The sequence below is a fragment of the Kryptolebias marmoratus genome, linkage group LG11, assembly GCF_001649575.2.
Source record: "Kryptolebias marmoratus isolate JLee-2015 linkage group LG11, ASM164957v2, whole genome shotgun sequence".
In the NCBI taxonomy this organism is placed as follows: Eukaryota; Metazoa; Chordata; class Actinopteri; order Cyprinodontiformes; family Rivulidae; genus Kryptolebias; species Kryptolebias marmoratus.
In genome coordinates, this window is record NC_051440.1 from 12,397,519 (window position 1) to 12,413,568 (window position 16,050).

The 16,050-nt window shown below is 38.4% G+C and overlaps 1 protein-coding gene across 3 annotated transcripts in view; it reads right to left on the reverse strand.

Moving 5' to 3' along the window:
- ano3 (anoctamin 3) overlaps window positions 1-16,050 on the reverse strand; it is a 43,225-nt gene that overhangs the window by 21,611 nt on the left and 5,564 nt on the right. For 2 of the 3 annotated variants that reach the window (XM_017405767.3, XM_017405766.3), the window contains exons 2-6: window positions 6,388-6,594; window positions 1,586-1,716; window positions 1,332-1,487; window positions 1,136-1,236; window positions 1,003-1,047 (exon numbers count right to left, since the gene is read on the reverse strand). In XM_017405767.3, the coding sequence (XP_017261256.1) occupies window positions 1,003-1,047; window positions 1,136-1,236; window positions 1,332-1,487; window positions 1,586-1,716; window positions 6,388-6,594 (640 nt within the window). The remainder of the gene's footprint in view (window positions 1-1,002; window positions 1,048-1,135; window positions 1,237-1,331; window positions 1,488-1,585; window positions 1,717-6,387; window positions 6,595-16,050) is intronic. The other variant, XM_037978245.1, reaches the window with a different exon arrangement.

Genomic DNA, 16,050 nt, shown 5'->3' on the forward strand with positions numbered 1-16,050 from the left:
CTTGGGATTCCCCCGGAGGAGCTGGCCCAAGTGGCTGGGGAGAGGGAAGTCTGGGTCTCCCTGCTTAGGCTGCTGCCCCCGCGACCCGACCCCGGATAAGCGGAAGACAATGGATGGATGGATGGATATACAATAAAAATGAAAAGCTAATGTTTTATAACTTCAAAAAATGTAAGAAAAGCCAGGTTATGTTTTTTTAAACAAAGTGATAAAAATAATTCATAGATTTCATCAGAATTTGAGACACAATGCATTGAACAAGCTGCCTGGTTTTTACCTTTTACCTTATTCTTTTTCAACCTGAATCACTTCCTGCCAACTCGGAGGCAATCAACACATGCGCCGGCTGATAACATAATCAAGAAAACAGATCAAGTTGTGCCACGATTTAATGCAAGATCTAGAAGATAGAATTGCTTCTTTTAAGAGATACCGCTGTATGTTTTGTTGTCTGACTGCTCGCTGCAGTCAAACAATAGAAATTTACATTTCTGCACAGAGTTTGAACATCACATCAAAGCAGAAGCACACCTCTCTAAAAATAGCATGCAAATGAGCCTGAGCAGCTCCATTTATCTGCACTGGAGAGTTTGTTACTGAAAGGCACAGTCAAAACTAGGTGAGGCACTGTGTTTGTACCTTTAACAAGGAACTTGATGTGCTTTTAGTGAACACCTAATTAAGAACATTTATTTTAATAAAATGACCAATGCAAATTTGGAAACCTTATTGTATTTAAAAAAAAGAAAATTCTGGTTGTTATTTCTCTGTACACCATATGGAGGCTGAATTTCTGATTACAGGTCTCTAAAGACTTTATGAATGCTGTATAACCACACACCATCTGCAGAATAGTGGTTCATTGATTCTGTAATAATTGATAGTGACTGTGTTAATTACAGAGGACAGTAAGAGCTGGGGTCAAACTTTATGTCTCTGTTTATCACAGAGATAACTGAAATATCCAGATTTCCCCCCCAAAAACACATAAAATCTTCTTACCTGCTCAGGGTTTTGCTCTTCCAGTCTGTAAAGTAGCATTTTTTTCTAAAACAACAGGAAGAAAAAACACATTATAAACTATAGACAGCTTTCTGAAGGTGAAGGTTCAGTCTCTCTTTCCGACAGCAGTTACCTGAAAGGCATCCGGATGTTCATCTGCTCTGCGTATTTGCAAAGCGTGTCCCAGGGAGCGTGGATCTTCACAAACATGATGTCGTTGTTTGTCATGGAGGGCTTTAAAGTTAAAAATAGAAACAGAGTTTGACAACTAAGACATTGAAAAAAACTGAAAAGCCTTTTTGTTTAAGACCAAACCAAGGTGTTTTCACCTCCTTCTCCAGCATGAGGCCCTCAGCTCGTAAATTCTTCTCGAAGGTGCACCTCTTCTCCACCTGTGGGCTGGACTTCTTGTAAACCAGGATGTAATCAATTCTCTTTTTTCCATCTCGGAAAAAGAGTCCCGATGAGTCAGATCGTTTCTTCTCCTGTGGGGAATTTCAAATTATTCTTTTTAGTGGATTTTTACCAAAACGTGTTTTTTTTTTATTTAGAAATTTGTAGACTTGTGCATTCAGTGCAGCACCTGAAGTGAATCTGTGCGGGTCCCTAAATTAACACGGCTGACAGGTTTTTGCAGCAGAAGAGGCGGGTCTGCCCTTGTTTTATACGTGCTCACTTCAGTCTCCTCAACGTAGTTATCCTTGACATCTTCTGCTGCACAGAGACAAAGCACAATCAATGAGGCTGGTATTGAACGGGCGAGGAGTATCCTATTTACTCTAGATCTTTTCTGTTGCTCAAGTCAATAGTTTCCTTAATCTGTCTGCCAACACTGAAATTAGATCCTAGCTAAATAAAAAACGTTATTTTAGTGTGGGTGTCAGCTACGCAGCAACACCTTGATGTAATTTAAAAGATCAATGCATGGAGGATGACGGAGCACAAATCTTGTTTTCTGCCTTTCTGGATTTCAAAGGTGACACACTGTGAAAAATATCACTTTATCTGAGCTCGAAAGCGTATTTTTGGGGTATCTGAAGTCAAAATAACCCGACCCTGGCAGTTTGTTTTTGCCCCTCTGTGGGTAATAAAATGTGTTATTCTCTCAAAGCTTCAGATTAGTCTGGGAAATATCAGACACCCAGAACTGAGTGGAAGAAATCCAGCCGCACAAGCTTCGTCTTTATTGAACAACTTTGAGTTACGTTCATGCATCACAGCAGTGGGAAGTTAAAACACTTTATGTCTCATTAGCATTTAGTTCAATTAACCTAACAAAGACATGAGCTAACGGCGTTCTTTCATATCCAATTTTTTTAAATCCAGACAATAAAGTCAGACCCATAATTGGTGTCTTCATATTTTCCATTTATCCTTAAATGAATCATCAGCAGATTACCATCAGCCGTGACAAAAATGAGCAGGAATATTTATTTAAAATGTGGCTATGTAAACAAAAGTTCAAAGTTTTGCCTTTTAAAAACTAAAAAACAAACAAACGAATAGGCAAACAGAGAAGCCCAAATATTAGAGTTGATATGTGATGGAAGACTGAGCCCGACTCTTCATTATTTTATTCACACAAAACTTTGTTCTCTTGTGGAGAGATGACCAAATATCTATGATGAGAGTAAGAGTATTGTCAGGTTCCTTACAGGTAAATATTTTTCCATTTGTTTGCTAATCTACACTACTCCTGATATTTGTTTTCTCAGTTGTTCTTTTTTCTTTGACCCCATATGCTGAAATACCCAGGTCATGAAAGAACATTCTTAGCTTGGCTAACGATTCTCTCAAAACAATTGTACTTTGTTTTTTTATTACTTTTTCTTTCACAATGTTTACAATTTCTTCTGTTTTTAACTCTTTTAGTGCACAACCAAAGTCTGACAGTGGACATAGATCAGGGTGAAACAAGACAGGAAAAAAACCTGTAAAAACCGCTCCGGTGTTGTTTTGGTTTCTAGGACATAAAGTGATAACATGAGCAAAATAAGCTGCTGCGTCATCCATTTTAAAAAGCTCCATTTTTCCTGGAGTTTTAAAAAATGTCCACTTTTGAAAGTGCTTTTAAAAACATTTGTTCTTCTCACCCAAAACTCTGGGAGGTGCAAACTCAGCAGAAAATCTCTGCTTGGTGTATAGCTGTAACAGCAGTAGCAGTAGTAGTAGTAGTAGCAGCAGTAATAGTATTAGTAGTGGTAGTGGACTGTGGACAGGGCCTGAGATAGGTTTGCTGTGAGAGTATAAACTGTCAGGCATAGTATTGCAGGCTATCTCATTTTTGTGTTAAATCTAAAAAAATGCCGGTCTCACAAAAGAGAAATGAGTGGAGTCGAGCTTTTTTTGAGCACATTCAGATAAAATAACTTTACAGGCAGATCTGAAAAGTGATCCTATCACAGCATGTCATGAACATTTCAATGTGATCTTGTTAACGGTTAAAATAAATAAATAGATGAAAGGATTGCATGTTTCCTTTACTGCATCTACATGTAAGTGCACAAACAAAATATTTTATAAAGCCAACACTGCAGAGTGAAACAACAGGGCATACTATACCAAAAATCAATTCTTCCAATCATTCTAGCAGTAAGATATTTGTAGAAGTTAACACAGCACATGGAAAAGTCCTTATTTTCTCTGCTATCTGGAAGCTCAGACAAAAGGATGACATAATCTAAATCTCATTATGCACAAACTCTAATTGGCTGACATGGAAAACAAACAATTTTACAGCGCAGAACAAATTATATCTACTTCATTTCATGTGTGACAGGTTTCTAATTTCTCCAATCAAGTATATTTGTATCGCTACCAGATCAGCTTAGTGTGACTTACTGCAACGATGTGCTGAAACCAAGTGTGAAAAATTATAAATCAAAGGAAACAATGGAGCTCTGTGAGCTTCATCCCCAGTTTTCTCTTCCTGAGCTACGGTCATTTTACACACATTTTCAACTCCTGAGGTAAGAACCGATCTTAGATCGACCAATCACATCGGAGGTCCTGTTTCCACCTTTGACTGAGAAAGTAATCTTAAACAGACGTTTTGAGAATTTTCTATCGCTCTTCAAAGAGAGATCAAAAATCATATATAAATAATAACAAACAGCTTCATCCAGTTAACACTGAACACAGTGAAAATGTAATATTGATTAAACTGAAAACAGTGGTGAGTGTTTTTTATTTTAAACTAAAAGTCCAGACAGGACACGGCCTTAAATTTATCTACAATTTTTTTTTCCTGCTTCTGGTTGACCTCACAGTTGCTCGATTACCTCCTCTGTAAGGTTTTCTCAAAACTCTTGTTTTTGCAGGAGTCCCCAAAACAAACAGGGTTATTGGAGAGAAGAAAACTAAAACAAATTCATGCTAATCTAAAACAAACTGCTTTTCCACCAACAGCACCCAGAACCTAAATGGCCCAATTTAACAGTTGAAGTTGTTTTGTGTATTGATGTATTTTATTAAGGAACTGGGAGGTGGATCTGTAGAATTTCTATTGTCATGTACGGTACAGGTTAGATTAGACAAAAAGTCCGCTGAAGAGTATCGCTCGTCCTCGACACATCAGTGTTGGAGTGCTGCAGGAAGTCAGACAGCAACAGAGAAGCAATAAAACCAGAAAGTGCTCATGGACAGAATAGTTATTGCTGCACATTTCTTACAGACTTATGGCTGTTATTTGTTCCTTGGAGTGAATGGGTTTACAGTAACTGCTGCTAAACAACCTGAGTGGCATGTTGACTGATTTTTGCTAGTTTTTGGTCTCAATCTAAGCTCTCCCCTTATTTATTCAGGAGCCCATTTAACCGCCTCGGTTTCTTTTGTGCTCTTCAGCTAACTGGACCACATGAAAAACAGAGTTTGAATATGTTCCCGCTGAAACAATAGCAACTATTCCTCATGAGTGACCAATAAGCCTTCTGGGAAATCTCTAACATCCTACCTCTCTACCAGGGCTGAAAAATCACAATTCACATTTTATATAAAGTTGGGGCTAACCAGCTTTAATTTTGAATCACCTGATGTCGCTCTGTTCATGCAAGTGTTTGTCTTCGTATATATCTTGTGTTAGCAAAATATCTCTTGAACCAATAGAATGGATTTTGGTGAAACTCTCAGAAACTAACCACTGGATGTACATTTATAATTGATTACTTTATGGAGTCAACCCGATCAGTCTTAGAAAACTCAAAAATGGCTACAACTCAGTCAGTTTTACAGACATTGAGCTAAAATCTGGTGTGGTAGTAGCTGAGAGTCATCCTGATCACATGCTCCAAGTACTAAAAGATTGTGTTTAAAACTTTGACATACAAGGTGGCGGGCGACATCATTCTTTCAAGGAACGCCATGGATATTTTGAGAACATTTTGATTTGGTTTATTTATTACAAACATGCAAAGAGGAGAATCGAGAAAATATCTGAGGAGATAAATAATGCAAATAAATAAAAAAACAATGATGAGGAAAAAGAAATCAAAAACACACTGCAGTATGGCTCCATCTTTGCTGATTTAGCTTACATGTCCAAAAAGGAGTGGGAAGACATGCACACTGGTATAAAGCCACGTCTTCTCTATAATTCATCAGTATTTATTCAGCCTCCTCATTAATGCAAACCTTCCCTAATCAGAACAAACATATTTCAGATGCAGAAAGAATTTAATGACCATCCATGTATATGCAAAACCTATTCTGATATTCTCTGAATATATACACACACACACACACACACACCACACACACACACACATATATATATATATATATATATATATATATATATATATTCCATTTTCTCTGCCCCCTCCTCAAGTTAAATTGAAAATCGGAGATCTTTCTCTGACATCTACTCTCTGCAGAATGTCATAGCATGTCAGTTTTCAGATAAATACTTAGCAGGATTTCTCCAAAGCTATTCCAATTTCATTTTACTACTCAGGAGCACCAAAACAATTCTTTGCACAGAAGGCATTTTGCGATCCATAAATTACTCAAAAGAAATTGAAGTGCTGCTTTTGTATTGACAAAAATGGATCTCTCATTGCCTTTGAGAATTCCTGAAGACATCGAGTGAATAATTTTCCTGTCTTGATATGCTGCTCCTCGTAACTTATTCATGCAAGGATGTATAAATTTCCCCTTTGACAGCAATTTCCCTCATTATCTATCTGCCTCTGAAAGTGCACCAAACAGCTGTGACTTCCCATAATGTTTTATAGATGCCCCGCAGCATTAACATAATCTGCTCAATTAATATTACTGTATGCATGTGCTTTAAATCTCACCACAATAAAAGGAAATCTGTGCAGTGGCTGACTCTGTTCTAGTTAAATGCAGTATTCTGATAAGACGGTTTCCTGTCTGTGGAGTCACCTGTCTGTGGGGGGAGGAGGCTGCAGGAGGTGCTGATGCTCTGACTCAGGTCCTCCACCTCTGGTTTGGGATCTGGGCTCAGAGGCACAGACAGGAAGTGGTTGAGGTTGATCGGATGCGTCTGACTCTGGGCCAGGCAGGGCAGGCTGCGGCGAGACGGCTTCAGGCTCTTCTCCTTCAGGATCTCGCTGATGCTGGTGTGCATACCTGAGGCAAAAAGAAAAACATAAAATTCAGAAAATACCGTTTTGCGCTCGTACGGCGTGTGTGCCAGCAGGAATCTGTCAAACACTGAAGATTAGGTGAATAAAAATGGTTGTTTTGACCCTGAGATGGTCTAGAGCACACATTCAGTGATCACACTCCACAATTAGAAGTCATTAATAAATAAGTGGTTTAGTGGTGTTTAATGGCTGACATGATTATGATGACGGCACAAACTGAGACCACCAGCCAGGCCTGCCTAGTGTGAATAAAAACTAATAAATTTCCCATGGTTTAAACCTTATTTTCCATGATGGAAAAGGTAAAAAATATCCAATCCTCAGCAGCTCTGGCTTTGACTATTCAAACGTTTTATATCTGAGTCTCCCAGCTTTATGAAAATGTAAAAGTAAATCACTTGATTGCCTCTCGAATCAAGCAGTTGATATGCTAATGTAGGTGCACCTTCGGCACTTTAAATAAACATACCATTCAGGAAAATGGATGTGTTCATGCAGTTACTTTATTATGCACATCCAGAAGAGCATGTTTAAACAAAACAACAAAAATGGTTAACGTCTTCAGGTTCATTTCACATTACAGTCTGTCAGATTTGCTCAAACTGATCAAATTAGTCCCTTGAATTACTAAAAATACTTATTCTATTGTTTTTTCCCCACTTCAGTATTTTATAATGTCTAGCAAATGAGGACAAATAGTTAAAGAATACAAAAAACTAAAATCAAAAGAGAGTGAAAAAGGCTTAGAGGCTGTTAGTGAAATATCTCATGAACAACTTAACAGATTTGAATGAAAATCTCAGAAAGTAATAATTTTAGGTAAATCTATAACTAGAATATGCATTTTTCTTCAGGAAATGACAGACGTTTAATTGATTAAAGCGAAATGATTCACTTGATTAAAAGGAATATCTTATCAGCCAAAAAACAAAACAAACACTACAGATTTCATTGATTTGAGTTATTTTTGAGCTGCTTTTTTTATTGCCGCATTCCTGTTTATAAAGGCCAGCAGCAGAACAGTGTTATGACAGCAGGTTAAACAGATTATTAAAACAAAGCTGCTGCTGTAATAATTATTAGGGAGAATCTCAGAGGTTAATAACGATGACGAACACGTTTCGACACACTGCACTCGACCTTCAGCGAAGGCTGCCGCTTCAGTGCTGCGGCTCTGGGCATATATATATTCATGAAACAAAGCCTCCCCCACGCACCCATCTAAATGCTCATTTTCACCCCGAGTTTCTCAGCGACCGTTCTGAAACACTCCACTGAAACGTGCATTCATAATTCACTCCTTAAACCCTGAGCGGCTGTGCTGCAAGCTGCACAATAACTCATTTTCGAGGCGTGATCTCCATGGGATTTCCCTGATCTATTGGGTGAGAATGGAGCCAAGATGAGTCTAACGGCTCCCGGGAGCCTCTAGTTACACAGTTTGTTTCTTTCGCAGCCCCGCAGATCCTGAATTAAAGCTGGGATCTGTAGCTCACACAGAAAAAAGTAAAATATTAACAACTGTGTGAATTAAAGCAATGTTAAGCCGAAGGCTATAGTCTACTTTAACAACACCCATTTAGATATAAATAGAACAATGACATCAGCGTTAACCACTCTTGTTTTACCGGTGAGTAAAAAAATCATAAAATGCTGCACTGGCTGACTAATAAATTTAAACAAGGAGCTGGCAGAGTTATCATCAATGAGCTGAGCTGTGATTAGCAGTCATAATGCCTTTTTTACTTCATAATTAAACAATCAGCTCAAATACTGACAGCTGGAGAGATTTATTCGGGCAAACATGATACAGTTTTACATTTTTCAGACAGTCTAACAACCTGGATCTCTTTCAGGAAAGTAACACCAAAAACTACCTTCATATTCTTCTTATCTTTATGTTGGTAATCTGACACTCGAACAGACACTGCCTTCATGACAAGGTCTGTCTGGACCACTGTGGCACAGAATGAACCAAAATGCTGATTGTTATTCAAACTAAATAACACTTCCATTTGCAGCTTCCCAGCCCCTCCGCTTTCAGCCACTGTTGTCAAGGCAGTGTGTTAAGGCAGAGAATGTTAATCCAGTGTGTGTGTGTGTGTGTGCAGGCTGCAAGTTATTACAAAGTCCCTGTCTACAGTTATGAACATAAATGTGATCAAGACAAGAAAAAAAACACCAGAATTACTCTATATTATCACAACGGAGCTATAATGACACTGCTTTATGTGGCAGCTACTTACAAAAACATCCACTGAGGCTCGTATGAGCTGGAGGATCTTCACTGAAGGTCATGATCTGGGATTTATTTCTCCCGTGCAGCTTGTCCGTTATTCTCTTCTGTTGAATGAATTTTTTTTTTTTTTGCCTGTAGATGACAGTGAGCTACGCACAAGCCTGCAAATCTTTGTGAAAGTTTGCAAAAATAGAAATCTAGTCTCTTTATTGGTTTGTTCTCCCCTTAGGCTCTATTTTTTTCACAGTCTGATGTGTCGGGATCATCCCTGACAGCACAATGATTGTATTGTTCTTTCAAGCCACCTCTAAGCTCGGTGGGAGAACGAAAACTCAAATAAAAAGCAGTTTTTATGATCGATTCCAAGCTGTCAAAGCACTGAAAGAACCAAAACCTTGTTGTGAAACTCGGACAAAATATCCCAAAATGCTCTTCGTCCTCTTTCTGTGGGAGCTCCAAAGCATCGGGACTTTAAGGATGGGGAGAATTCAGGTCATTGGGTTGTTTCCCATCAAGCTTCTGTGTTTTCCCTCTCAAAACCTTCAATTATTCATCCACGTTCAGCCGCACTCACACAGACACAACTTTCAACAGCATCTGGACTTATTTCAGCACAAACTTTATTTTTTAATAGTTTTTTTTATAGAACCATTTTATAGAAACCCCTGCTTTAAAGGCTGAATGGAGAGAGAAAAAACTTCACCACAACTCGGGACAAAGCAGCTCCCAAACACGAGGCGTCTTATTTAAGAGAGAATTGGAGAGGTGTATCATCTTTTTCTTGCACAGACCTCCAAATTGTGCATCTTATGCATCCTAAAAACGTAGCTCTTTACTTATTGATGACTTCAAGTTGAAAAATGCTACAGTTTCTCATGGCAGAAATGTTCAAAAACTCCTGCAAAGTCAAAAAGACATTAAAATGACTTGTCACGGTCTGAGCAGCAAGAATATTTAATCAAGGCTTGTCCTAATAAGGATATAGATAAAGGGGTTTATAGATTCCCTCAACATTAACCGTGAAAACACACTGCACGTGTTCACTTCTGAAAAGACTGGGTCCAATGAATTGTTAAGAATTTGAAGGTGATTTAAGACTTGCTATGAATAAAATCCTAATCAAAACGAAAAGGACAACAGACAGACAAGAAAAAAAGTACAATTTGTATAGGAAACTTTGTCAACTTTGTTTATATCCACATAAACCACCACACAAAAGTGATGCTTAAAGATATTCTAAATGATCATGTTGAAAAAAAAAAAAAATGTCTTCACTTCCAGTCTAAAGATGGAGACAGCAAATACTGTCCAAGCTTTGAACTGTTGAGTAAAACGGTGTCGGTTTCCAGGCCTTGGGCTGCAACGATAGTAGGACATGGACTCAAAACAGCTGTCCTGGTTTTGAACACTAAGAGACTGATAAAATGCCTCTCAGCCCACTACATCAACTACAGTTCACCGAGTTATGGAGTCAGCGCTCGGAGCGAACAAAAGACACTCGGGGATACGTCAAAGAAACTGAAAGCATACTGTCAAAAAAAAAAGAACATGGTTCACTGCGGAAGATCTGTTTGGGAGAAGCATAATAGCGACCTAATGACATCCATTACTTCAGCTGACCCAGGAAGATGACACTTTTCTGGCCGCAGAAAAAGTAAAACCTCAGCTAAAGCTCAAAGCAACACTGATCTCTCCACACCTCGAGCTCAAATGAACCCAGCCTAACTACCAGTGTGTTACATCGTCTGTCATACGATGAGACCTTCAGCATGTAGGGTAATGATGTGAAACCATGAATTTTAAAATGATACTTCAACTGCACCGAAAGTAAGAAAAAAACTGCCTAAATCTCATCTCATAACAAAGCCTTTTTGTTAGATTTTATGAAGGCAGAATTTTCCCCTGTTAATCGGTTCTAAAAAGAAAAGATCAAACCATTAGGCAAAGAACAGAAGATGAAACAAAGATTAGCCGACCCTGAAATAAAAACTGCTCAGCAGTCTGTGAGACTTGAAGCCGTCGTGCAAAAAGTCTCTTTACTTCACCAGGCTCTGAATAAACATGAGCTCATTTATTTAAACTGACATTAAAGGAGGACCTGTCAGGAAATGCAGACAGAGTGAAGACTGTTAACTCCGACACGGATCAGCCAATAAAAAGGTTTTAAGTCAAGGCAATTTTAATTATAACCTTCAAATAGAAGTTCTGTTGTGCTTGTTGTTGTCCTGAAGAGGCTGTAGATCAGGGGTCTCCAATCCTGGTCCTCGAGGGCCACTATCTTGCATGTTTTCCTTGTTTCCCTGCTCCAACACACCTGATTCAGTGGTTAAATTACCTCTTCATGTTCTGCAGAAGCCTGTTCATCACCCTTTGATTCAATTCAGGTGTGTTGGAGCAGAGAAACAAGTAAAACATGCAGGATAGTGGCCCTCCAGGACCAGGGTTTTGTGTGACAAAAAGTGATCTAAAGACCTAAAATTACAACCCCGATTCAGAAAAAGCTGGGATGGTGTGTAAAATATAAATAAAAAACAGAAAGCAGCGATTTGCAAATCTCATAAACCTGAATCTTATTCACAGTGAAACATAGTAAACTTATCAAATTTTGAAACAACAACAAAAAAGTACTATTTTATGGGAAAAAAATAGGCAATTGGACATTTATGGCAGCAACACATCTCAAAAAAGACCAAACAAAGGCAACTAAAGGCTGTAAATGTAAGTAGGATGAATAACAAACAGCTGGAAGAGCTTTTTGAAACTAATTAGGTTAAATGGTTACAGGGCAGAAAGAGGACTGGTTATGGGCAGAAGGTTCACCAGTTTGCATAAAATTGTGGTTAAAAAGAATGGATTCTTCGGAGTGATAAACATTACCCTCTCTCAACTTTTTAAGATGTGTTGCTTTCATCAAATTCAAAATTACTTTATTTTTTCCCTGAAAATAGTATTTCTTAGTTTAATCATTTGATAAGTTTTTCTATGTTACCTTGTGAAAAAAACATGGAATAATGAGAGTTGCAATTCATTGCATTCTGTTTTTTAATTTGACCTTTTTCAGAACTGGTGCTGTATTTCTATATAAATTATTAAGTTTTATAACAGCGTTATAAAACAAAGCATTTTTTTTGTCTTTGACATAAACAAAAGGTACAAAATTGAGCCATTTTTTTATTAAGCATTTTCTACAGTAAAACAATCTGCAGGATCGGTGTTTTTCTTCGGGTGTACAGAAAACAGGATTAAGGTGAAGCTGAGCTGCTGCTTTACTGAACCGCTCTGCAAGCAGTGAAAGCGTGCTTCATCCTCCACCCGGCAGCACATCAAAGAACAAAAAGCTGAGTTCACACGAAGTGTTAGGAGACAGATTTATCATCCACTCAATATTCAGCTTCTGTCTTTTGTTACATGTTTTGCACTCAAGCTGAACCACCAGCGAATGGTAATTGATGCTATGTAGCAAATTTGTAATCCTGTTAATATGATTTACAATGACATAACACTGTATGTCTATAAAATTAATAGTTTGTACATTCAGAGTCATATTAGTGTATTCCATCCCCATTAAAAACAACAAAAAAGCCTAAATAATATTCAACACAAGATGACGGTTGGCTTTAAGTTAATTTAAAATGGGATTTTCTCTGCAGTGTATATGTGGGGATATCTGTCAGTTTCTGTGGGAACATTATAAGAGAACTAATATATGCAAATTATTTGATCATTTCTCATTTTTGTATCCTCGGAGGCAGAACGTGAAATACATCTGCTGCAACAAATTTCACACAGAAAGTCTCATTTTGACAGATATCATAATTTACCAGTATTGTTCAATGTTTTTTTTTCTCTGCCGCTAGTTCAAGATAGATTGATAGAATAATAAATGCTAATGTGTCATTGAGCTAATAGATATAAATAACTATTAAAATAAAATGTAATTATTTTTGTGATAAACTACTAAAATCTAATATATTTTACTGACAGATTTGTGTAAGTTATTCATGTTGTTATGAGACTATGCTGATATTAAGTACGGTTGCTCATTGATGGCATGTTTAAGAGACAGTTCAGATCTTTTTAAGAGGGGTTTGGGGAAAAGTAAAGAACAAATAGTGTCTTACCTGTTGTAGATAGCTTTGTGAACAAGTTTGAGTTTAACAGCTAGTTATGATAAGAGGAATCCACTTTGGTCCTGACTCAGCGTGGATTAGCTGTTAGTTCGTCAATCCAGTCAGAATTAAACTTTATTTCTCCAGACGGAAGTTGTTCAGAGCTATCTACGACAGGTAAGGTATTAATTGTTCTTAACTTTTCAACAGAACATCATTTAAAAGACCTGAACTGTCAGTTTTGTAGTTCAGAAAGCAGCTTTTTGTTGTGGCCGGGGGTCTTTGTTTCAGTTTTTGTATTTTGAGTCAATTCCTGTTTTGTTTTCTTAAGTCTCATTACGTTTACAGTCATCTTTTTTGTAAATTTATTTTGTCCTTGCATTATCTTGGCTTATAAATGTCCTCAGCTGTCCTTGGCTCCAGCTCCATAATCAGCACACCTGTTTTCACTCAGTAATCCTCCTCTCCGGTACATTCACTCCCTGCTTCTCTTCAGTTTTTTTTATTAGATCCTCCATCCGATTCCTGGTTGTTCTTGTTCTTGTTTGGTGCCAGTTTGATGAATAAAATTCAAGTTTTACTCCCAAACCTGTCTCCTGCCTGCCTGCTTTTGGGTCCTCGCACCATCACTACAACACACACAACTTCACTTCAAGCAACAACTGTAATCCTTTTCATCTTCTGCTTTTTATAGCACAGAGTTACAAAGGGTGTAACGATTCTATAATTAGAGCCTTTGTTTATTATTGGCACTCTGATCAATACAAAGTCCTCTCATAAACTGTCAAAAATAATCGTCCTACACACACATCGTTGTCGTCGGCTGTCTGTCACGAGCAGTAGAAGCAGACAGCCTGACTGTGGACACACCTCAGAGCAGATGGCTTATTTTACCCACGATTTAGGCCCTGATTATAAAATCCTGGCACGACCACTGGGTTGCATCATGTGAAGAGATTAAAACATCTTCCTTTCTCTTTCAATCTGTATACCCCTCCCTTCTTTAGCATTATACTTTCTTCCTATGCCGGTCATTGCTTGGGATTCAGATGTTCTGCAAAGCACCTGCTGTCTTTGTACAAACACACACACACCCACACACACACACATACACACACCGCTTAAAGAAAAGCTTATGAACTGCGCTGGAAATGTTAAGTATTAACTTCACAAAAAGCCATTTTAGTTCTATAATGATAACAGGCAGATTGGATCTGTGAGTTCCCAGTGGCGTGATTAAATTTCTTCGTGCTCCTGCTGAGGCGCTGCTTGCATTTTCTTATAACCTAGCAACAATAATCACCGACTATTTAAGGAATGCAAAAGTGTAAAAGCTGCTAACTGCCACGCAGGAAATAAGAGCGTCTTTGTTTTGTCCCTGGTAAAATGCTTTTGTCATCCAGGAAAACTAAAAACCCATGAATATACTTTTAAAGCTGCATCCCCAACCCGCCCTAACAATTACCAATTTGATGTCAAACAGTGTCCTGTTGAAATGTATAATAAACAGATGAAGTTACGCGCTCGCTCCCCAAAATCCGACCCCAAATTAATGCCTGTGTCTATAAAACCATCTGCCTGCTTGCATAAGAGGACAGGTGGTCTGTGACGGACTCCAAGCAAAAGGTTTAAAACACACGCAGAAAAGCACACACTCGCAAGCTTAATAAACATTTCCTGTAGAAATCTGTACTCTGACAGACGACCGTCTCTGTGATGCAGAAGCCAAAAAAAAAACAAAACAGAAGCACACAATCCTCAAAATCACTCTTTGAGCAATTCAAAGCAAATCTCATATTTCTGACAAAAAGACTTTATAATAATCCATTTAAGCCATAATAAAAGTTGGCTATTAGGATTATGTGTTACTGGTAAAATGCAGAATAATACATGAGGAACATATGATCTTGATGTGCTTTCAGTGAATATTCTCTGCAGCAGATCCTAAACATCCTGCTGAAGAACATCATTTTAGGATCATGGAAGAACACAGATCTGGGAAAGAACTATCAGCCATTTATGCAAAAAGTAACCTCATCTGGACCTTATGCAAAAATGGCTACAACTCAGTCAGTCTTACAAATACTGAGGAAAAGTCTGGCGTGGTAGTAGCTGAGAGTCATACTTCAGGCTGTAACAGATCCAGCAATGTCACATGAGATTGTGCATAACAGCACTTGCAAGGTTTGACCAAACCAGCTGTAACGCTGGCACGAAAGGCGGAGGGCGATCTGCTTTCTTTGAAGGAATGCCAGGCTTTTAATTCGCTGCGGTTTTAGATTGATTTTAAAGTAAATTCATGATCGTTCTTGTCAGCCAAAGAAACACAACATCAGTGTGTGAAAATGCCAACAGGTCTTTAGACAGCTTGTGAATTTATTAAACCCAAGAGAAACTTTGATGTGAAACGCACAGATGAACCTGTTCCTAACGGGGCGGCTGTGGCTCAGTGGTTAGAGCAGTTGTCCTCCAATAAGAGAGTTAGAGTTCGATTACAATTCCTGCCAGGAGTGACACGCTGAAGCATCCTTGGCCAAGACACTGAACCCCTCATTGCCTCCGAGGTGTGTGAATGCGATCTAAAGCACTGATTAGACTCTATAGAGTGATTTATTCAGGTTAGCCTTGTAGAGATGTAGTCGAGTGCTGTATAAATGTGTGTGTGGATGGGTAAATGAGGGCACAGATTGTGTTGTAAAGCACCTTGAGTAGCCTGATTGGCTAGAAAGGCGTTATATATGTACAGTCCATTTAGCATTTTATGGATTATGTTGCGTGTTGATGAAAGATTGCACAGTCAGTGTCTGTCAGACGGAAATCAAACCATGACATGAGGCTGAGGAAAGTGTCTGCAGACCTTGGAGACAAGATTGAGTTTGAAAGACAAATGATCTGAGAACATTTCTGCTGTGAAAAGTGGCAAAAAGCACAGAAACGTCCCTCGATTTAAGACAGATGATGTTTGGAACAAGCAACAGACTTCTGGCTGCTCAAACTGTGAAATCAGGGACAAAAAGCCTATGGGGCGCCGTTTGTAAACGAGCTTGTGCTCAAAATTCATGCCTAAATTTTGTCACATTTAGCTTCAAAC